Source organism: Crinia signifera, chromosome 5 (genome assembly GCF_055691185.1).
Source record: "Crinia signifera chromosome 5, ASM5569118v1, whole genome shotgun sequence".
Lineage (NCBI taxonomy): Eukaryota > Metazoa > Chordata > Amphibia > Anura > Myobatrachidae > Crinia > Crinia signifera.
This window is the reverse complement of record NC_139221.1, coordinates 70,996,772-71,021,299: the sequence shown is the minus strand read 5'-3', so window position 1 is coordinate 71,021,299 and position 24,528 is coordinate 70,996,772. Positions and strand designations below refer to the sequence as shown.

The window sequence follows — 24,528 nt, the reverse complement described above, 5'->3', positions numbered from 1 at the left end:
TCATTTATGCTGTATAAACACATAATATACACACAAATATATTTTATTACCACATAAAATACACACAAATATATTTTAATTGTTCAAAAAACAAGGTTTCAAAACGTGAAACAAAATGTGTGTACTATCTCAGCACTGAATTTGAATGCCAAGCAATCATTGTCTTGCACATATATAGTGCCAGTTACATATCATGTCCCCAGTGATGCTGTTACAAATGTCCCCAGTGAGTTTTTAGCAAAAAAAAAAAAAAAAAATTTCACTTTCTGGAAAGTCCGTATTTCGGAATAATTTGGATAACGGATATTCGGATACGGGATACTCGACCTGTATATACATACATACATACATACATACATACATGCATACACACATACATGCATACACACATATATATATATATATATATATATATATATATATATATATATATATATATATATATAATATATATGCTTTTCTTGTATTTTCTTTTAATTGGGTTAATGAGTCTCTAAATTTTGAAAGGAAGCGGTTACCATAGCAATTCTGTCTTTTTTGCTCAATTAACATATGTTAGTCCTGTAATTAGTAATATCATTAGCATGTCAAATTCCAATACCCGTTACATGGATCACTGTCCTCGTTTAAAGCCTCCAGATCTCTGCAGTCAGTTATTGTACTTAAGATACATCTATCATTATATCTATAAATATAGACTATATGGCCCATATGTAGTAGTCTTCCATTTACTGTCCTAATATGATTTAAACAAGGTAGCCATTAGGTTTAAATTGAGAATCAGTTGGGTTTTTTGGATTAAAACTAATAACAGATATAAATCTAGTGGTATCACGCAAATCATGAAAGGACCAGAAAATCGCAGCCTATTACATATAGGTTTATAGGTCACTTTTCCTCTGGCGCACTGACCGGGAGCTATTTGTGGGACTGAAGCAACAGTTTGTCCCCTTTCCTGACACAACTGTGTTCGGCATAATCATATACAGTACATACTTGGTGAGGTGTCTAGGAATTGACATGTATTCATTTGTGCACATGCCTGTGTGTGTGTGTGTGTGTGTGTGTGTGTGTGTGTGTGTGTGTGTGTTGTGCGCGTGCGTGTGGTTGGAACACCAGTATCTGTTTTTGGTAGCCTCAAGGCCTTCGCTCTCCACATGTTGATATATGTAATTATGGGGTTCGCATGCATTATCCCACATGGCGTACCTATAGTCGAAAGGTGGTCAATAGGTCAACACTATGAAGGCTAAGGTCGACACAAGTATTAATGCAACAATGTCTACAGTCAAAAGGTCAAAATAATTTTTCATGTTTTTTTAAGCCGACTTGTGACGACGGGCAGTATGCATACCCTACCAGCCCCTAGTGCGTAGAGGGCCGTATGCCGAGCACAGTGAAGCCTGGCAAGCGCAGTGGTACATTGATACGGTGTCCAAGTCCAAATTCGGGACAAAAAAAAAGTGAAAAATCCATGTCGACATTTTGACTGTCGACCTGCCCATTGTCTACCTAATGATTGTGTCAACCTTAGCCATGTTGACCTATTTCATGTGCCGACCTTTAGTGGCCTACCTAATTTATGTCGACCTTCATAGTGTCGTCCCTATGACCCGTACCCGGAGAACTCCGTGTGGCTTGTTATACTGTATGTAGTCAGTGTGTGCCCTTGGCTGTGATCATGCTGCAGAGTAAAGGTCACATTGATGGTTTAAACATAAAAATGACATTCTCTCCTGCTGTGCTGTATGGAAAATGACAGTTTGGGAAGATGGTACAGCGCTCTCCCTCTCACAAGGCACTGTGAGAGCCTGGTGACTCATAATAGTGTCTGGAAACTGCAGCTAGATTAAGGGATTGCTAAAAATAAGCACCTACTGCTTGAAAGGGAAAAAATAAGATTGGCACGGAGCCTGGCATGTTTGGGTCTGTGCTCTTCCGTGAGAATAGTATTCTGTACCATGTGTAATAACGATAGAACTTATCCCTCTCGGTGCACGTTCTCAGATGTACAAGGAGAATGGTGACCCAGGCGGCAGCACCCAACCACATCAGGCATCTGCTAATACAGTAGGCGTGGTCAGTTTGCGCCCCCCCCCCCCCCCCCCCCCAGCGCAACCTGTTCTGACTAAAGCGATGTACTGAAGCACATTGCCTAGCGCAGCATGGCGACAGCACCATATGTGTGCGCGGCGGTGTGGGCTGTTATTACTCTGTCAGCAGACTAACTAGTTATCTAATTAGGCGATGTGCAGAATTATAGCTCCAGACTGCCAATACTATCCAGGGACAGTACCAAGTATTAAAAGCTTTATCTATGGAAGTGTTCGTAATTCATATTTATCATAATATCATTCTTCCTATTGTTTAATTATGTATATTGGATGTGATTTCTAAACTAATTAATAAATAAAAATAATAAAAGTCCGATACATTTTTTAGCTAAATTATCATCATGGGAATTGTACTGTACCAAAAGCCACTCTGACAGCGTAGAGCAGGCATGTCCAACGTAGTTTTAGCATTCGCTAATAGCCAAACTGTGGCAAAGCATGCTGGGATGTGTAGTTTCACAACATCTGGAGGGCCAACGTTGGACATGCCTGGCGTAGAGTCTACTGCCTGTAAAGTGCTGGAGACCTATGCAATTAGAAGTTTTATGATGACGAAGAGAACCTTGCTCATTTCTGCTTATACTTGCATTGACCATGTGCAAAATAACTCACACTAAATTGATCACTCTGTAAAATGTTAAAGATATTTTGTGGATATGAAAACATGTTTTGTTGTTTGATATTTACCTGGATGTTGATTGCAGAGGAGCAACTCAAACAAATGCTGAATGCAGCTGTGAAGTGAAGAGGGAATCTAGTTGTGCCACCTGTCCAATCAGCCAAGATATAATAAACTAATTTCCATGCAAGGCTGAAGAAACATGATTCTAGAAGCAATATTCAGAAAAGTCTCCAGGACCACTTTAAACAATGGGTCCCTAGGTTTAATTGATTACAACAAACAGCTAAAGCCCTGTTAGATTCGATTTTCTATTAGATCTGGCATTAGATCATCCCATTCGATTTGGCATTAGATCTGTACTTTTGCATTCGATTCAATTTCACAATGTAGGCACAATGTACTCATTCGATTTACTGAATTCAAGATTTCCTTGGCTGCACAGTAGATTTTTCTATTTGATTTTGACAAAACGGGAGCGTGCATCAAATCGAACGCGGATCGAAAGTGTCCTAAAATCCATTCGCTGTGGATTCGATTTTGCTTCTATAAGCAAAATCGAATCGAAAACAGGGAAAAAATCTAAGCATGTGTACACAGCTTCACTTAGATCTGTATCACTTTTGGTGATTTCCGGTCTCCTATAGGCCCAGTTAATGTTATCAGAAGACAGACAACATGGCGCAGCTTTTCAGTATTTACTTATTGTAGATCATATAGATTTATGTTAATTCTGTCAGAAAGTATTCACATTTTCCTTGCTAACTTTAAGAAATTGCATTATCCTATAGACCAGTGGCTCCCAAACATGCTTCTCAAGACACCCCAACAGTCCAGGTCTTAAAGATATTTCATTGGTACCTCAGTCAATATGATTATGCACAAGCAGGTATATCTTCTAAACCTGGACTATTTGGGTACCTTCAGGACCGCATTTGAAAACCACTGCCATAGGCTAAAATTTCTCAAACTTGGCCCTCAAGACTCCAAAAAGTTCATGTTTTCTAGGTCTCCTCAAAGAATCACAAGTGAAACAATTAGCTCCATCCATGTTTTTTTTTTTAAATGTCATTGAGTAACGAATGCAACTGTGCTTCAGGCCGGTGACCTGGAAAATGTGAGTGATTTGGGAATGAGTTTGAGAACCTATGCCATAGATCAGGGGTGGCCAACCTGTGGCTCTAGAGCCGCATGCGGCTCTCCCCCTGTTACAGTGCGGCTCCTGCTCCCACTGCTGCCCACCGTCTGTCCCCATCACCCGCTGCCGGTTCCTCGAATCCCTTCTCCTTCTGAGGGGAGGAGAGTGCGCATCGCTTATCTCGCCTACCCCTCACTGTGCATCCTTGTGACTGGGTCATCCGCCAATCAGAGCTTGTGGGCCGGCAGCCAATCAGGAGCCGGCCCGCAAGCTTTGATTGGTGGACGGCCCAGTCACAGGGAAGTGAGGGGGGAAGGAGACGCTCGGTGTACTGTGCTCTCCTCCCCTCGGTGACATGAAAGGACTGCAGGGGGACGCCAGACTGTCCTCTCCCCGCCCGGCAGCAGCAGCAACAACAGTGAGTGCTGCTGCTGGGAAATTAGCACTGTGGGGGCATAGCAGATTGTGGCACTGTGGGGGCATAGCAGATTGTGGCACTGTGGGAGCATAGCAGATTGTTGCACTGTGGGGGGCATAGTAGTTGTGGCACTGTGGGGGCATAGCAGATTGTGGCACTGTGGGGGAATAGCAGTTTGTGGCACTGTGGGGGCATAGCAGTTTGTGGCACTGTGGGGGCATAGCAGCTTTTTGGCACTGTGGGGGCATAGCAGCTTTTTGGCACTGTGGAGGCATACCAGCTTTTTGGCACTGTGGGGGCATACCAGCTTTTTGGCACTGTGGGGGCATACCAGCTTTTTGGCACTGTGGGGGCATAGCAGCTTTTTGGCACTGTGGGGGCATAGCAGCTTTTTGGCACTGTGGGGGCATAGCAGCTTTTTGGCACTGTGGGGGCATAGCAGCTTTTTGGCACTGTGGGGGCATAGCAGCTTTTTGGCACTGTGGGGGCATAGCAGCTTTTTGGCACCGTGGGGCATACCCAGCACTGTGGGGGGCATACCTGGCACCGTGGGAGCATATGTGTATCTGGCACTATTGGGGGTATATGTATATATGGCACTGCACTATTGGAGGCATATGTGTATCACACCCACCCAAGGGGTCCAAATAGACCATGCCCCTTTTTTGGCACGCACGTCGAAGGCGCGCGCATGTTGTTGGCTCTTTAGCTTGACTACAGATATTTTTCGGCTCTTTACCTCTGACCGGTTGGCCACCCCTGCCATAGATGGTAGATAACCGGAGAACTGGGAATATGCTCATAAGTTGGATGCACAAACTTCCTTTAGTAAAGATATACAAAACACACATGGCTCACTAAAGGAAACAACATTTTTATCAATCGCAAATAAAGGGTTTGCGGGAGCGTGTTTTTAGTTCACAGGTCATGGTGTGTCCTCTTTTGAACTATGAATTTTGTATTTGTTGTGTGGGGCTCTGTCTGCTGCTCAGTACATAACAGCAAATTAATAAACATTACCGATAAGACTATTTAACTATAGAAAACCAAGTATACAGTTTTTGCTCCCCCCAATGAACCAATGAACAGAATAAATGATTAAAGAATTGAATAGTACATAACCTAGTCACACATCAAACCTCACAGTCTCTTCCCACACCCACATATTCCACTGCTAAACCCCAGAGTGCCACCGTTGATCATTAAAATTCCCATTATTACTTAGGGGTTTGAGACACCCCTCCGGTGGGGGCTGCTAAGGGTAAAATCTCGAAGCGCTATGTCTTCCTTTTGATTCAGTACATCAAAGGTGCACACTCCGTTACATGTAATTCTGCTGAACTCATAAAAAGGGCATAAGAATGTGTTCTTCATGCAGCTCTGCTGAAGAGGAGTTCTGTGCTGTGTAATGTATGGGAAATGCTCATTCCCACAGTATAAATATAGGAACACACAGACATCAGTGACCCAATAACTGTGCACTGACGCTTCATAGTAACAAGGCTAAATATCGTTCAACTGGACATGACTATTTGTCAAAGATGACTACAGTGTAGTGTATATATATATATTTATTTATTGCTGTCTTGTGGTAGCTGTGTGCACATTTTTATGCTGCTATGTTTTGAAGAAGGCTCTATTTTACACCCTTTCACACAGGCTACCCAGCAATTACCCGGCATTCTTGAGAGCCGGGTCCATTTTGCTGGGTGAAGCCTGACCCCTATTCACACCAGAACCAAATTCCTGGGTTAAAGCTTTTCAACCCAGGAATTTGCTGAAACACCCTTTTTTTTTCTTCTTTGGTGTGAAAGGGTCAGCGCGGGTCTTAAATCCCGGCACTCTGACCCTTGTCAAGAGCAGGGTCAGAGTGCCGGGATTTAAGACTCGTGTTGACCCTTTCACACCAAAGAAGAAAAAAAAAGGGGGTTTCAGCAAATTCCTGGGTTGAAAAGCTTTAACCCAGGAATTTGGTTCTGGTGTGAATAGGGGTCAGGCTTCACCCAGCAAAATGGACCCGGCTCTCAAGAATGCCGGGTAATTGCTGGGTAGCCTGTGTGAAAGGGTGTAAAATAGAGCCTTCTTCAAAACATAGCAGCATAAAAATGTGCACACAGCCACCACATGACAGCAATAAATAAATATATGGGTTTTTCAGCAAATTCCCTGTTTGAAAATCTTTAACCCGGGAATTTGCTACTGGTCTGAAAGGGGTATTAGGTGTACAGCAAATATTCTTGATCTAGCTTATCTGGATGATCTTTGGATCCTACATCTGTCGTTTGGAACTCTCAAAAAAAATAAGACTTGTGTACGTGCATCTATTCAGCTTTTTGGTTTTCTGAAAAAATACATGGTCTCTGAATATGGTGATTGGTCCTAAAATCAGGCACAAGGCTATTCATTGCAAAGTGTAAAATCAATTTAACCACTTCTTAAAAACAGTTCCAATACTTTTACATTAAAACCATTCTTGTATGTACATTATGTATGTATGCATGTAACTAACCACAAGTCCACAATACCCCTCTCTGGGGTGTGTGCGTGTCATTGTAATGCAGTTTCTGTGTCAGAACGTTCCAATACACACACACCTTTGCACACAAACCCTATTGAAAATGTACATTGGAAGTAAGAGAACCAGTATGGTGTCTTCATTTACTTCCTAAGTGTTTTGTGTACCAATATAAGGGATTCCTATAGTGACTACAAATTAGTGTCCAGGACTTGTGTGGGGACAGAAATGCAGACATCATTCTTGATGTGCTAGGAGAGTTGTGTCTTTATACTATTTGTTTGCTATGTATGGAGTAAATGTTATTGCTTTTATACGGGTTGTGTATTCCTTATCCAAAATGCTCAGAACCAGAAGCACTTTGGATAAGGGATTATTCTGTATTCCAGAATATACTTATATTTCAATGATGTATCTTGCATTTATGTTGTACAAACACATGAAATACACACAAGGTTTCACAACATGAAACAAAGTTGTGTACTATCTCAGATACTGAATGTGAATGCCAAGCAATCATTTTCTTGCACATATTTAGTGCCAGTTACAGGTGTCCCCAGTAGTCCCAGTTACAGGTGTCCCCAGTAGTCCCAGTTACAGGTGTCTCCAGTAGTGCTCTTAGCAACAACAACAAAAAGTACATTCTGGAAAGTATGGTTTTCGGAATAAATAATGGATATATGGATAAGGGATACTCAATCTGTATTACATTGCTTTAATTAAGTTTTTTTTTTTTTTTTTCCAGGAGCTGCAAAATCAAGTCCAATTGCAAAACCAGGCTCCACATCATCTCGCCCATCATCTGCGAAAAAAGCAGCACCCACTTCTTCATTAAAAAGTGATAAGGATTTGGAAACGCAAGTTGTACATCTGAATGAGCAGGTAACACAGTCCTCATGGTGAGACTAGCATGGCTTTTATGATTTAAATTGTTACTTGACAACATCTTAGCTGGCTTGCGCTCCCCCTTTGGTTGACTTGCATAAGGCAACCAATCAGCTATTTTAAATGACGGAACTGATGGGTTGCTTTAGGTAACTACTCCACTGTCTTCAAGGCTTGATGCTGTACATCTTCAGTTGTGTCTCAGATCCCTGTTACTCTAGCTCAATTTCACGTTCGCATTTTAATATTTAAACAAATACATCTGTTGATACCTATGCACACATTTTAGAACTAATGATGAGTGAGGTATGTAATGTACAGACCATAGTGTCCGTCTTTCTATTTCCTAGTCACTGGAATATCTTGCCAATGCTGGAGGCTTTCTTTGCATTGTCTTCAAAGCAAAACCAGTTTTAGCATTTTCTTTGTACATTTACTGATAGGTACATACATTGAAAGTTGCCCTTGAAGGAGTGGAGAAGGAAAGAGACTTCTACTTCGGAAAGCTAAGGGAAATTGAACTACTCTGCCAGGAACACGGACAAGAAGGTGATGACCTTGTCCAACGACTAATGGACGTCTTGTATGCTACAGATGAACAGGTGAGTTTCTGGGCTTCTGAAAACTAATTGCTGGCATGTTATTGTTTCTTATTAGTCAGATGACTCCAGGGATCGAACCTTGCACCATGTATACTACTTAGGTAGTGATGCAGCCTAGTGGAAGCTATGTTCATAGAGGTAACAGCGGAGAATTTCGATGTAGAAGTGGCTGTGGGAGGGTGTCCAGTGGGGGGTCAAGTTGCGTGAGGGGAATCGCGCTGCAAGGTGAAAAAACTGCAATGATTCACAAATCCGTATACAATCATGGGCATTTTTGTGGCCATTTTTCGCACATGCTTGTTCACTTTTTTGGGGGTGGAATTGTCATGGGCGAAAACGGAGGCCATTTGCGTCAGTCCCTGCCCCAGTGGAACTTACAATCTATATTTCCTACAACATGTACACTGGGAGCTAACCTACCTACTGTATCAGTATATTTTTTTATTGTGGGAGAAACCCACGCAAGCACGGGGTGCAGAATATACAAATGCCACACATTAGGGCTTTGTAGGAACTGAACCCAAATCTTAATGAATGTTTTTTAACTGTGCCTTCCCAGAATGTGAAGTATTATGAAAAATAACATTACTGTTTTGTGTGATTCAAAACACATTAACTCTAGATAAACAGCATTAGGAGCATGAAATAAATTAGCGAAATTAAAATGTAAAAATAAAAACATTCTGTTCCCTGTGAAATGTGCGGAGTTTCACGGCCAGACCCTCTGCGTTATTAGGACAAGGTCTGTTCTAGAAACAAGTCATTTACTGCTGGGGGGGAGATTACTTCAGCTGCAGAACCCTTCCAGCTAAGAAACTATAAGCTCCATGTTCTCACGGCCAATGAACCTGCTTCAGTGTTTATGAAGCCAAATCTGAATAGATACAGAAGTAGTACTGTACTGTATATCTGTGGAGGCCTTACCCAGATAGGGGCCAGATGGATCGCCTGCAGCCTCTTGTTTCACAGGATAAAATGAGAACTGACCAATGACAATGTTATTTCAGAGCATCGGACACTTTCTTCTATAGACAGTAATGGATTAATGAAACGCATATAATTCCATAACACATCTGATTGCAATTCCATCTTCCCCACACCACTTCCTCCATAACCCCTTCAATTACATTCTTAAAGTGCTGTAATGAAAACAAGGGAGGCTCTGTAACGAATCCACATGCCTTAATGGGGAATGGATCATTTGGTAGACCGCAACTAGGTCGACACACATTAAGGTCAACATGACTGAAGGTCGACATGGGTTAGGTGGACAGGTCATTAGGTCGACAATCAAACGGTCGACATGGGTTTTTTTAGCTTTTTTTGTCACATATTTCAACACATTGTCGTTTAGTGCAGGGACTGGGGAAAATGGAGATTTAGCTAGGGCTTATTTTCGGAGTAGGTCTTATTATTGGGGAATCACGGTATGTCCCTATAGATTGTAAGCTTGCAGCAGGGCCCTCTTACCTCCAAGTCTGTCTGTTGTTACCCAGTTTGTTTTAGCTCTGTCTACCATTGTAAAGCGCAACGGAACCTGCTGCGCTATAAAAGACACTATAAATAAATAAATGTACACTAAAAACTAAAATATCACACTGTTAATAATAATTAATTTGCCAAATAGCCTTATGCATTACCAGTGTACAAACTATAATCTAGTCACGTCCTTTGTAGTCAAATCCTAAATACAGAAATGCAGATTAGATGATTTCTAAAAATAAGCTTTTATGACTTTTAGTTTATTATTATGCTATTTCTAAACCTGGTCCAGGTATTGCACCACCTTTTGTGGTCACTAGATGTCGCTAACATATCTGCTTTAAAATAAGTAGTCCTTTTGTATCATTCCGTCTATATAGAGTTTTGAAGGCATATCACACCAGGGCAGATGTACTAAGCCTTACAAAGTGATAAAGTGGGGAGAGGTAAACTACCAATCAGTGCCTAGCTGTCATTTTTCAAACACAACCGGTAAGTTAACCGAGCTGATTAGATGGTACTTTACCTCTCTCCACTTTATAAAGGCTTAGTATATCTCCCTCCTTTGTGCGCTCCTAGCGAGTTTGTGATGATCATATACTACTGTACACTTGCTGGGGGGGGGGGGGGGGGGGGGGTGATGGTGGTGGTGTATGTGTGACATGTCACAGGTGGCTGGGGTGGTGGCGAGCAGTGATGTACGGTAATTTGAGGCAAAGCCTTTCCTGTCATACTCCATTGTAAGCCAAAATTATATAAAAAAAGAAAATAATATATTATAAATATCTTCCTGGTTTTATTTTAATCATTTTGATAGTCAAATCTCTGGAGTAAAAAGTCTGACAGGTGAGGCAGTGCCTCCTAGCCTATCTGTTCCGCACATTCCTGATCAAATCTCACCAAATTTCAAGCAGTACATACAGCTCTCATATATTGTGTGTAAATTTGGATTTGGTACAAGCCAGTGCCTCCCCTGCCATTTACCTCACCGGACGTCCCTGGTGACGAAGGGCCGGTATGCCACCGCATTGTAGCCCTCTCCCCACTATATAATTCTGAGTTTTCCAGCTTTATACAGCTGGGGGTTGAAAAGTGGAAAACAGAGTCCAGATTTATTTGCCTACCTTTCTAGGGGGCAGGGAGTGTCCCCTATTTTTGATCCAGGAAAGTAGGCAAGTGTGCTACAGTAGTTTTCCTACTGTTGCTGACATTCAGATTTACATTCACTTAAAGCTACAGATGTGTCCTCATACATGTTGCCTCAATATGCCCCAAGGCAGATTCCTGGCGGGAGTGACTTGATAGCTCTGGTGTTAGCAGTGGCGTAAGTTCGTTCCAGTTGCCCGGAGGCAAGATATATATTGGTGCCCCTCCCCACACACACACACACACACAAAATCCTATATAACCTTATATAAAATATATATTTCTGTTCAGAAATATAGATAGATAGAGATAATATTTCAGAACTCAGCCACAGAAGCAATATTGTTGACTTTTAAATGACTAATTTAAACTTCCAGGGGGAGGAGAGGTGGTGCCCCCTTGGGAGCAGGAGCCGGCAGCAGATGACTCCATTGCCTCCCAGAGTTCTGCCTCTGCGTGTTAGCGTCGGGCGTTTTTTTTTGTTCACAAAGAGACACACACACAAACTCTGCTGATTATAAGTGCATTCTATTCCCATAATTTTGTAAAGAAGACTCATTTTAATGGAAAAAGTCAAACAAAAAGATGCTCTTTGCTTCCAAGTCACGTAATGACATGGCTTCACTAGCAGGGTTGCTAGATGTTAGTAGACACTTCTGTACATTGGTGACATCTACTGTACACATACATTGAAATAATTTACTGTAGTAATATTTGATGCACAATGAATATTTTGGCAAAAGTCATTTTATAAGGCAATTGGAACCTCTGGCATTTTCTAAGTGTACCATATCCTCAAGGCACCCCAGAGGTCGAGCTTTTAAGGATAAGCACGGGAACCAGCGGTTTTTGCCCTGTGTGTGGTTGTGAACATAGCAACGCATAATACAATGCTGGGAAATAACAAGATAACTTGGGAAATGTCCTTATTTTCTATAAACTTCTGCCCTCTCTTCCAGGGCTAAATTTACGAACATGAGCGTTCTGTTGAAGATGGATGTTGCCCATAGCAACCAATCACATTTTAATACTTGTTTTTGATTCTCACCTTCTTGAAGATAACAGATAGCATTTGATTGTTGTTATGGGCAACATCCTATCTTCAATAGAACTCCCGTATTAATAAATTTACCAGTGTCTTAAGGTGTGTACACACGGTGAGATTCCTTTGCTATAGGACTTGGATTGCTGTGCAATCTTTGCTAACTCGTGCTATTGACATACAATTCCTGCTATCTACATTCATCTGCACTATATAGTCTTTGCTGCACTTTCTATTTTGCTTTTCAATTTCAGCTGAACAGGAGCGCGCATCGGCATCCAATGGGGATAGGTGACGGCAGCGATAGCTGAGTAGTCCACATGTCCACACACGGTACACTTTGTACTACATGCGTTCTGTACTAGACCGCATTGCTTCTAGTTCAAATTGTATGCGATGCGCTACATCAGCTTGTGCTTTGAATTAGATGCAATGCAATCTAGTACAGAAAGCAAGGGCTGCACATACTTTTTTGACTTGCAACGCGCGCAAGCCAATAGAAACACTGTACTATGTGATCTAAATGCAGTGCGTTTTGAGATTAAAAGTTCACACCACATTCGATCGTCGCACCGTGCGTGGGCACCTTTACTTTTTATTTTCATGTATTTAAAGTCCAGAAATAGACCGTAAAGGGTTACAGTATGTAAGGTGGATGTAAATTGTCCTTCTTAAAAGAACACAACATACCGCTCCTGTCTGTCTCGAAAGTGACAAATGTGACAGCATTATATCACAGGTTATAAAGCATCAAAGTGTCCATAGAATATGGAGTCTGTTTTTATTTTTTTAAATCAAATTAATTTTATTGTTATCCATAATATATATCAAATACGCAAATACAAAACAACTATAAATATAGTGTGCTTTACATTATATGCCCTGATTATAGAATAATATAAAGTAACATATAGAGGAATTCTGAAGCTTGTCGAGAGCACCAGGCTATAATCAAAATAGTAAATGTTAACAGGTATGTTCAAGGAAATATCGGGAATTCTTATACTTTCCTAGCACAGCGCCCACGATTTGCATCGTATGGCATCTTATGCATCGTATCGCTTTGCATGCCATATAGCCGCATGTGATGCGATACGATTTTTAATTGTATAAGCACCCTAATGGGTGCTTTCAATGCTAAATGGCCCCCCTATACGATTTTTAATTGTATAAGCACCCTAATGGGTGCTTACAATGTTAAATGCACCCCCCACGCCACGATTCGGGCTCGGTGGCTCACTGCGCTCGCCACACTATCTAAATTCAACTCCACATGGATAGTGGGGGTATGAAAAGGTCGGAGGATGCGTACCACCGCCCCCCGCCCCCACTGCGCTCGCCACGCTTCGGGTTGGCGTTGATAGTGGGGGGTGCTTTTAACATTGTAAGCACCCATTCGGGTGCTTATACAATTAAAAATCGTATAGGGGGGCCATTTAACATTGTATGCACCCATTAGGGTGCTTATACAATTAAAAATCGTATACCATCGCATTGGATGCCATTGTATGGCATATACGATGCTATACGATTTTTAATTGTACAAGATTGGGTCCGCAATCGCATACCATATTTAGGCTTCTGGTATACGATGCGATGGGCGCCGTGCTAGGAAACAAGTATCCATTCTCATATTTTCAACACATTTGCACTTAGTGTAATCACGGGAGAGAATATCGAGTTTATTTACCGACAGTTTAGGGGCCATTACAGTTCTTCATACAGTGACTTATGTTATAGTGATGTCATAGCAGTGACATACAGTATGTTATATGGATATGTCCTGTCCTGTAACATACAAACACTCTCAGGTATAATATTCTCTCAGGTTGCCAATTTATAGTTCTTCAGCAACATTAATGGATCATTCTACAGTATGTAAAATGTACGCAAACCCAATGTACATCACCAATGTTTATCTGTGCACAAGCAGGTTCTGTACAGTGCATGTTCTGACCTGTGTCGTGCAGAGACCATCACATTGCATCCTATGCTGTAGCTATTTTCAGGGCAATCATGGTCAGGGTTCAAGAAGTTGGGGGCATGTTGACCCCCTTTCTGGATATGGCAAGGCCATGGCTGTGTCTGCAGACACAGCTTCACTAGCTCCAGCAGCGTGAAAACACCAGTCATCCTGAGTAATCTGATGGCCAGTGTTCAGTGTTCATGCAGATGATTCAATGCTGCATCCTCACACGCAGCAGAAGATCACAAGAGGCATCAGGAGGTGTTTACATGAGTTCCATCCTCTGGCATTTCCATATTTAGACTACTGCATCCATAGTTTGTTACTAGAAAAGGAAATTTTACCTGTCATTGTGTTACTTTATTCCAGGAGGGCCACACAGACCATCATGATGGCAATGAGCATGACCACGTTCAGGAGGATCCAGAGCAGCAGGACGAGTACTGACCCTTCCCTTCCACCCTCCTCACTGTTGTCATTTCACATGGAACTTTCTTTCAGGAGAGCAATGAGTGGCCAGTCACTCTCGGCACACCCTTACCATGTAATGTACTATAGTGAGCGCCAGCAAACCACTGCATTCTGTACCAGTTACTTTCCCAAGGAGTGTTTACAGAAGTTGTATCTGCGCCCAAGCAAAATGGAGAAAGGCATGGGGCTATGGCGGCAACTTGTACCACTTGACTGTTTCAGATTGATTTCAAATCTTTACCCATATTTTTTTATTTATTTGTAATTGAGCTATTTCCTTGTTTTTTCCAACTGCTTGCTTCTAATTGTAATATCTTACAATATTTATATATCCATGTCATAGGAAACATCACTACCACGTATCACGAATGTAAAAGTGCTATGTTAAATACGAAACGTACATGTCCCATGGTATTGTATCAGTTTAAGTGGAACATTTGGCTGGAAAGCAGAAGTGTTGACATCTTTTAGGGGGGTATTACATTTTTCCCCATATTGCAGCTAATATATGAAGATAAGGTCACCTGTCTGGCATGCATACAGCAGACTCGGTGCGCTACGCCAGTGGTGTATATTATACTCCCCACCACTTACTAATCTCGGTAACCCTTTACAATGCAGCAGAGAACATTAATTGAACAATTCAAGTAAACGGTTTGTTTTCTGGTCTTCCAAAGCTTTGGGATAGTTCTGTCCTATGCAAGGAAATCCTTGTTTTCAAGGACTGCATATATATATATATTTACTCCCCTAAAATATACAACACTTCCCAGGACAGACTGCTTCTATTTTTTGTTATTATTTGGACAAAAATTATATTAATATTTTTCTAAGTGTTTATTGCATTTTTGTTTTGTTATTGTTAATAATAGCCACTCGCGTTGCAGTTAAAGGTAAAAAAATGTTTTTCCAATGGGTTAAGCGGCATATTCAACTTGTATAGACCTGTGTGCCCATTGTGGATCTATTCCACACAGGAACAAACTAGATCTATTTGCTCTATGTCTGCTTTTCAGCACTCTCCTGGATTTTAACCAGTTCATCATTACAACAAGATCAAACCAAGCAGATTAATCTCTTCACTTCTACACATACTAAATGTCAAACCACAGCTATGGCAATTGCAGCAAAGTGGCCCCCTCCAGAAATGCCTATTCTCACTTAATTGCCAACTACCTAAGCACACAGTATAATGCAGTAATACAATATATCAACAGCAATATCATAAAGTGAACTATGCTTAAAAAGCAATAGTAATGCACTATAGTTATCTTAATGCAGTATTAATGGAATAGCAAAAACATGACCCAATAATGCATACACTACCTCTAATATCTATTATACGTTCGACCTGGCGTATCCAAGGCATTGATGGCTACCACATATTGGACAATGTACGGTTTTAAAATTCGTAAAGTGCATTTGGATTCTGCATGAAGGCAGCCATTTTGTTGGCTAAACCTTTACTCATGAGAATGTAATCTGTCATCTCACTTAGAGCAATTGAGGACTCTGCCTCCATGATATCACTGGTCCTGGTGAATTAATAGCCTACATACTGGGCCATCCCACAAAATGGCTGCCACCATTGCATGAAGGTGCAATTTTAATTTGCATGCAATGTTAAAGTAATGCCAACAATCCAAAGCTGCCAAGAAGTGATGGAAATTGGCTTAGGAACTGACAATTAAGTGATACTGCCTTTTATGGATTGTACTGCTGTATATTTAATGTTTTAGCTATGTTTTTGTTACACTTTTTTTCCGTATTTCCTTCTGCTATAGTTTTTATTTTACTGGGTAGCACATCATAAAAAGGTATATATGAAATGTAAACTGAAAGGAATGTAAACATATGTATTGTTAAATATAAATAGACAGGTAATGAAGTCCTGAGTAGATGGAAAGAGTCTTATTCAGATGTATCACTCATTTTCCCATACACACAATGTGTCGCATGATAGAGTAGGTTTTTTGTCTATGAATATGTGAATAACTTGCGTTTTATCTTTTTACATATTTAATAAAAAAAGGTATATGTAATGAAAAAAATGCCAATTTCACCAACTAATCACCGTGGGGGGCAAATTGTAACTATTGTCTGTCTGTTATTAAGCCACTAGATTCCATATAAGATGCGATTTGTCCATACAAATTAGCTGAGAAGGAAGAAGTGACCCTGAGGTACCCATATAAGAGAGCATATGAATAATAAAACACAAACCAGTTATGAACATTAGAATTGGTTTCCTTGGTTCAATGGTTTATTGGCCTGTTTAATCAACACCTTTATATAAGGACATGAACACTTAGCGTTCAGGCTGCATTTGGTGTACTGTACACCTATCATCAGCCATATTACTTGTAGCTGCCTGATATTGGTTATCAGCAGCTGCTTCTGATTTGATCCTACAGCTGATAGGTGCCTTTCTTCCTGAATATATTAGTTTTAAAAGCATATTTGTGAATTCATTTTTTGACGCTTCTCATATATTGGAAAAATTATTATACCTACTGTATTATAGTTATAATTCCTAATGGAAAGTACTATTAAAACAATAGTTATATAGTTAGTTCACACTTGTGTTATCAGTGTTCATTACAGTAACATCATCATCATCAGAATGTTCCCAATGAATCACACAATTTTATGTGACACATCCACTAGTGGGAATGTGCAGGTAAGGAGAGGGCTGCATTTGATAGGGTCAGTGTTATAAGGTACGGTCAGTGGCGTAACAATAGCCCCGCTGTGGTGGGGTGGCACTGAGTAAGTTTGGGCGCCAGGGGTCTGTGGGGGCTATTGCTGCGCTGCTGCCTGCCGGGACCTGCCTTACTTCTCTTTGCTGCAAGCCGTCGTGTCTGTGGCCGCGGGATCCACAGATCTACTTATATGCAGTCCCAGTGCTTCTCCTGGATCCTGCTAATCAAAATTAGTACAAAATGTCCGCCCCCTTACAGCAGGCAGTTTTTGAGGATGCTAGAGGAGACAGCGGCCTCCTCTAGCATCCTTAAAAACGGTCTGCTGTTATGGGTAGTCATTTTGTGATGGTAATTTTTCATTAGCAGGAGCCAGGAGGAGCTATTGCAAAGGCAAATGAGATACTCGCATGCATAATAACAGGTATAGAGGGAATGGATGACACCGTAATCTTACCACTATATAAATCATTGGTAAGGCTGCATCTGGAATTCAGTGTGCAGTTCTGGGCATCACACGATAAAAAGGATATTGTAGAACTGCAAAAGGTTTAAAGAAGGGAAACTATACTGATCAGGGTTCAGTTCTGGGCATCAATTTTTATAATAACACGGGTATTTCTTCTGTGTGAAAAGGTCGACTCGGGTCGTAAATCCCGTGTCCTTGACCCTGGTATATTCCAGGGTCAGAGACCTGGGATTTAGGACCCGGGTTGACCCTTTCACACAGAAAAAGTTATTTGAAAAATTAGCCTTGTCCAGTATGTGTTCCATAAAGCAGCAAACAAAAGAAAACAACAAGTTTAAATTTGTCAAATAAACTTCAGTAATTTAGATTATTATTCATTTAGATTGTACACATAAATCTAACATGAAAGCAAACCTAACACCTGCTAATCAAAATACATATTTCAATATGGCAGATACGACTAAATCCTCAGTATCATGAACTCATCCAATTCTGGTAGTGTTCCCCATGTTAGGTGCAGTTTGCAACTGCCAACTGAAATATGACTCTGCCAGTGTCTACATCAGGCCTGGATAACCTGTGGCTCTCCACCTGCATCAAACACACATTCCTGCTATAACTTAAATATTCCATGTGGCAGAGCATGCTGGGACGTGTAGTTTCACATATAATTGTATAGAGCAGTGGTTCCCAAACTTTTTTGAGTCAATGCAACCTAGAGTGTCAGAATATTTTTCACAGCACCCCTATGCCAAAAGTTGCTTGCTGAGAAACTTAGAATAAAATATTAAATGAAGAAAATTGTGTTTATATGTTATCCTTAGGTTCAATTTTTGTGGAGATGGACCAGATTTGCTTCTGTTTGCCAACTTATGTTATTATGGTCACCCACCACCACTGGTTTTGAGTATTGCATTGGTCCTGGACAAATATGAATGGGTCCTGAACCACCAATCTGAGGCACCCCTGCAATTGTCCAGAGGCACCACATGGTGCCACGGCACACAGTTTGGGAACCACTGGTATAGAGAAAGAAAAGAAAAACTCTTGGGTGTGCTCCCACCAAGACAGTGGTAGCTTCAAAATAGCAGTTTAAGAGAAGCAATCTTTTATTAGTTATATACCTAAAATACATATATAGAACGAGTCATTCATATATATATATATATATATATATAGTGGAATTGTTGCGCAGAAATGTGGAAATACACCGGGCCTGGAAAAAGTTTACCTTCATATGTTTTGCATAATCTCCATATTGGGTACGAGTGTATTGCCAATCTCAGAATCATTGGACAGTCATTGATCTCTCACTTTCTTTAAGTGCATTTGCAGTTATTTATGTACAGCCAGATGTATAGGTTTTATTGAATATGGTACCAGGGTATTCCCTGTTGGTCTCCCAACCAGGTACTGTCCTGGCCCAACACTGCTTAGCTTCCAAGATCGGAAGGATTTGCTTGTCTAATAACTGCCCAAGCTTACTCACCTGTTGTGAAAACCCTATATTCACATATGTGTTTCTCATATGGGTTTCTTTAAAGAAACCCATATGTGAATATAGGCTTTTCACCACAGGTCAGTAAGCTTGGGTAGTTATTAAACAAGCATAAGTATACGAATGCTGAATTTGCATAATTTCCTGGTGGATAAAGAGAAAAAAAAAACTTATGTGAACATAGGGTCTATACCCCAGGTCAGTTATCAGTATTGGGATATAACGACTAGACAGAAGGATAGACGTCACTGAGGAGTCCATTTTAAGTGTTGGGGACGCCATTGACAACTATTGGACTTTTATTCGTTGGGGATGCAGCACCTATGACCACCTCTTGTTGTTTGTAGTGGTAAAAAAGCGTACAGTATACACACGCATATGAACATTTTAAAGCAACAGTGCATTGACATTAGGCTTGTGGCTTGAGTCCCCTAGGCAAATCATTTAATAAAATAGTAACCAATATGTTACAGCAACCATCCTTTAGTCTAGCCAATACAGCAAAAGCATAACTGGTATCAAGGGATTACTTACATTGACATATGAGCATGGGTCACTATCACCAAGTCTCATAGGCCAGTGGATAATTTTACGGCTTTCCATGCTTGGAGACCCAGGTTTGATTCTCAAAGCGAGAATGTTGTTATTTTTCTCTCTCTCTCTCTTTTGTAGTGTTAACTTTCATACATTTAAGAAACTTATATTTAATAGAAAGAGAGGGTGGGAGACCCGAACCATATAATGGGTAAAAATGATGTGCCTGTGGATGGATAAATACCCGTCTGAAAGGAATATTATCCAAATATATTTCCTTGCTGGCTAGGGTGCTCTCTACTGATTTACTAATATGCAATACGAACAAAGAAGAAAAAAGAAATCAGTTTAACTAGGACGCACTCCTCATCCACATAGTCTCTTAGGACTTAAAAAAACAAACATACCTAGAACTAGGTGTATATTTTATTGGTATAGATTCTTAATAACTAGCAGGCCATCATTTAATGTTCACAATACTACATTTTATTAATTATATGTGACTTATAATTAATACAATTTAGTATTGTGAACATGATGATGGTCTGCTAGTTATTTAGAATCTAGTTCTAGGTATGTTTGTTTTTTAAGTCCTAAGAGACTGTGTGGATGAGGAGTGCGTCTTATATTTAATAGAAGAATGCACACACAAAAAGACCTAATTTCATGCAGAGACACCTTGGCATTTCTGGTGGCTTAACTATATGTTTTCAAATATATGCAACTGAGATCTCTGCATATCTATTTGTATGTAGGATTTACATCTGTTGTTGTTGGTCCTTCTCAGTGTGCTGGGGGATTCGTTTTTTCTTGCCTGTATTAGCCCCTCCCTTCCATGCATCGTTGGTGGACCAATGAATTGAAGCAACCATCATCCTGTATCACTGCTATTCCAGGCATACCAAATGGATGGATGGATGCAGCAGCGTAGCTAACTGGCACGGTGCCCGGAGCATGGGCAGTTTGCCTGAGCCTCCACCCCATCACTGTACCTTTTTTTTTTTTCCTTAAACTGTGGCGTGTGTACAGCGCAACGGAGACCGGGTAGGGACCATGGGGGGATTGTGTCCTGACTCCGGCGCCGCCAGGCCATGACTCACACAGACGATATTGTGTGAGCCACGGCCGGGCAGCACAGCAGTCAGGACACAACAGAGGAGAGTGGGCGGGTGGCAGACAGGGCAGGGATGCCGTTTGCTGTGCACGGCTCCGGAGCTCTATGAACTTTTGGCGCCTGGAGCTCGTGCTGCGCCCTCACTACGCCCCTGAATGGATGTATGACAGCACACTCCTAGATACGAGCCTGTGTCTGGGTGCTAGAGAATGAGGCATGTCTGGTGCTGTCTCTGAGCCAGGAAGAAACCTCACCTGTTCCTGATGGATGATGTCATGGAGTAATGGTCGGTTACAATTCTTTTTAATATGGGTTTAATATCTGCAGTAGATTCAATAAGGAAATATCGATCCCAACGTTAAGGGGTGGCTGTAGTGTATCTGCTGTTTGCCTAAGCTTTTCCACCATTGCTGTGCACATCCCTTCTCCAGTACACAACCCATGGTTCTGGTATGGATACAAAACAAATTAATACATTTTGGACAATAAGAATGATTTTATTATTACAAGGAACAAATACAAAAAATGAAATACATTGTTTCTCACTTTCTCCTTTGTGATTGCATTAAGTTCTGTAAGCAACGTACATAAAGCAATACCAACCCCTTCCCCTTCTAATTACCATCTAATACTTGTCAGGAAAAACAGAGATGACCAATAACATATACTGTAGTCATTCTACTGCAAGTGACAGCTGCTCTGGTGGCTTCTGTCATAGACCTTAGACTTTCAGGCTTCACAGTGCATCTTCATGGAAGACAATTAAATGGTGAACTCTGTTTTGTCAGATGATTTCCCTAAAAGACAGATTAAAACAATGTCTAAATTAAAGCTATACTGGGGCAAGATACAATGTATACAGAGACAGTGGTCTCCTTATCTAGCCTCAGAATCAATGTTGTAGGATGACCGACAAAATAAAGTTTTGATGAGTTTTCAAAAGGTTCCGCTCACGTGGTTATATTAGTGTCTATTACGTCATCTCCAGTGTATATCCTTTACTTAAGGAGCATGTGCCCATAAATGATAGCATCGCTTTCAGTAAATGGCCTATTATTAATTGTCAAGTAATGAAAAATACGACACGTGTATTTAAAGTGGTCAATAGAGCCACATTAATAAGCAGGACATTTCTTTGTTTATGAACAGGGCTGCATCTAGGCAATTTGGCTCAAAGTGCCAACACAAAAAATGCACCCCCCCCCCAATTTAACTTTATTAAAATTAATTTAATAAAAAAAAAAAATACTTGCATCCAAAAAGGGTCATGGCCTCAATGCAGGGGGTGTGGCTTAACCGCATTGGCCATGGTCTTGCAAGAAAACACTACCCAACACCGACATAATTGGGTCCTTTACATCATATTATGCCCCACACTACCCCTACCATCATTATGCCCCACACAGTAATGCCCCTCCATATTATGCCCCCACACAGTAATACCCCTGACACCGTATTATCAGATTATGCCCCATGCAATAATGCCTTTTGTACCATATGATGACCCACACAGTAATGCCCCTTACACCAAATGATTTCATACACAGTAATACCCCTGCCATCATTATGCCCCACACAGTAATACCCTGACACCATATTATGCCTCAAACAGTAATGCCCCTGACACCATATTACCACATTATGCCCCACACAATAATGCTCTTTTACCATATTACAGTCCATACAGTAATAACACCTGTACCATGTTAATACCACACACAATTATGCCCCTTACATAATATTATGCCTCACATAGTAATGCCCCTTAAATTATTCACACGACCCGCTTCTGTCATTATGCGGCTGATGTGGTCTTGGCACAGCTTGCCCGGCACCAGAAACTGCCCTGTTTATAAATAGTGTTATGCTCATTGTTAGTATGCTTTTCTTCATGTATTACTTTCCTCTATGGCTTGACCTGCTGTCATCAGTGTAATTCATACACTGATCTGAAATTTCAGCAGTAATCAATGAACATCTTTTTGATAAAGCATCCCTGACATGGAATCACCCTATTTAATCTGTCCAGTACATTCTGTACTGTAGGCACTTGCATCATCCAATCACAAGTGACCCCAAAAGTGTAGCAATGTGGAATAATAAATCCCTTCTAAGGTAATGTAAGAAATATGGAGGATGCAGAGGATGTGTATGATCATATAAAGAAATTTGATAACTGAATGATTTCCTCTGATGCAATAACATCCCCTTGGCTTTTAATAAAAATATAAAATTAACAAAATCAATATGCACAACTAAAATATAATTTCCACATATCAATATTAAACATAATAAGAATGGTATTTACCAAACCAGAAGAGAGAGACAATTGTGTGTGAGAGAGCACCACCCAACCAGCTTCTGTCTCATATTTTATAGGCTGTGGAGCTGATCGCTCACAATTGTATCTCTCTTTAAACTTTGCTAACTGCCTAACAGCCCCCCCCCCCTAAAAAAACATAAATATGACACATTTGCACAACTCTGTCAAATAAATTTCCACCAGTTACATTATACAAGTGTAATAGTATCATTTTATAATAGAAAATACACTTTTTACGATATGCTTACTATAGTCTTCAGAAACACCAGCGGACATCCTGTGAGCAGATTTCTGTATACATGTCCCTGTTTGTCTTTCTCAATATGCAGTAATTAATTTATTTTCAACGGATGGAGTCAAAATCCCAGCGGTCGAAATACCGATGCCGGAATCCCGACTACCGCAATGCCGGCAATTTCTCCCTCTATGGGTGTCCACAACACCCATAGAGGGAGAATAAAATAGTGTGCCGAGCGTAGCGACCAGGCCCACTGCGTGGCGAGTGCAGCAAACTCTTTGTTCTAGGGAATAGGATTGTCACCTAAAAACAGCTGGTTGGTTAGGGTGCAAGCCTTCCGACATATTCTAGGACGTTATGGTGAAAGAAAAATTTTAACTTGCCTTCTCATAACCAGGGGAGCAGGGAGCTTATCTGCGGGTGCGTGACTAGTGTGCATGGGCAGGTCTTGCATGTGCACTCTGGTCACATGCACCTGCATGTCACCCCCTGAGGTCAGATTTTACAGGAGCTTACAGATGGCAATGTTAGGTGGAACAAGAGACAATTTCTTAACCCTTTCAGGTCCAACGTGTAGTCAGGCTCAACAGCCCTAGCGCTATCCCTAGTAGCAGATCCAATGGAGAGCCACTTTAAAATAAGAACATTAACATTGTTCAACATTCAATGTACACTATTTTTGAAAAAAAAAAAAAGACTATTAACATAAACATTTAATCCAGACTGTTTGAATTGCAAACAAAATTTGGACAGCAAAGGGTTAATGCATACTAAGAAAGGACTCAAGTCCGTTGTATGCAAAGGGAAAATGTTAACTAGAACATTCATAACAAACACTGATCAGATCTGAGAAACTTTACTGGAATGAGTAAGAATGAAAACTGGGTTGGATTAAGAACCATCAACTGAAATAACTGCCGTGTGGTACTATAGCTGGTCATGTAATAAACTGAGGCAAACTTGTGAGAATAGTAGAGAAGAAGAAATAATTTCTGATCCTTAGGTGGCTGCACTTGTTGCTTCTTCTAGGCCTTTGGAGAGGCTTTAATCAAAGGATAGGTTAGGTATATAACCAAACCTTAATACAAGCTGCAGATCTAGCAAGGTAATGGGTGGGAAGGGTGGGAGCTGTTGCTATGTGGCAATCCTATTCCCTAGAACAAAGTAGAGTCTGCAGATCATAGATTTCTGCAGACTAGTGTTTGTTCGTCAGGAGGACTGCCACACATCTGGTCGATGCGCTAAGGAACGCTAT

General features: G+C 40.9%; 2 protein-coding genes across 3 annotated transcripts in view; one reads left to right on the top strand and one right to left on the bottom strand.

Annotated features, from left to right (window-relative positions):
- MAPRE2 (microtubule associated protein RP/EB family member 2) overlaps nt 1-16,639 on the top strand; it is a 159,883-nt gene extending 143,244 nt beyond the window's left edge. For both annotated transcript variants that reach the window (XM_083187437.1, XM_083187436.1), the window contains 3 exons: nt 7,550-7,686; nt 8,133-8,291; nt 14,297-16,639. In XM_083187437.1, the coding sequence (XP_083043563.1) occupies nt 7,550-7,686; nt 8,133-8,291; nt 14,297-14,374 (374 nt within the window). In that variant the 3' untranslated portion in view covers nt 14,375-16,639. The remainder of the gene's footprint in view (nt 1-7,549; nt 7,687-8,132; nt 8,292-14,296) is intronic.
- A 4,497-nt stretch (nt 16,640-21,136) lies between these two features.
- Nucleotides 21,137-24,528, bottom strand: part of LOC146005706 (ethanolaminephosphotransferase 1-like) — a 49,760-nt gene continuing 46,368 nt past the window's right edge. Inside the window, exon 11 of the mRNA XM_083145131.1 lies at nt 21,137-21,509. Coding sequence (XP_083001257.1) covers nt 21,497-21,509 — 13 coding nt within the window. The 3' untranslated portion in view covers nt 21,137-21,496. The remainder of the gene's footprint in view (nt 21,510-24,528) is intronic.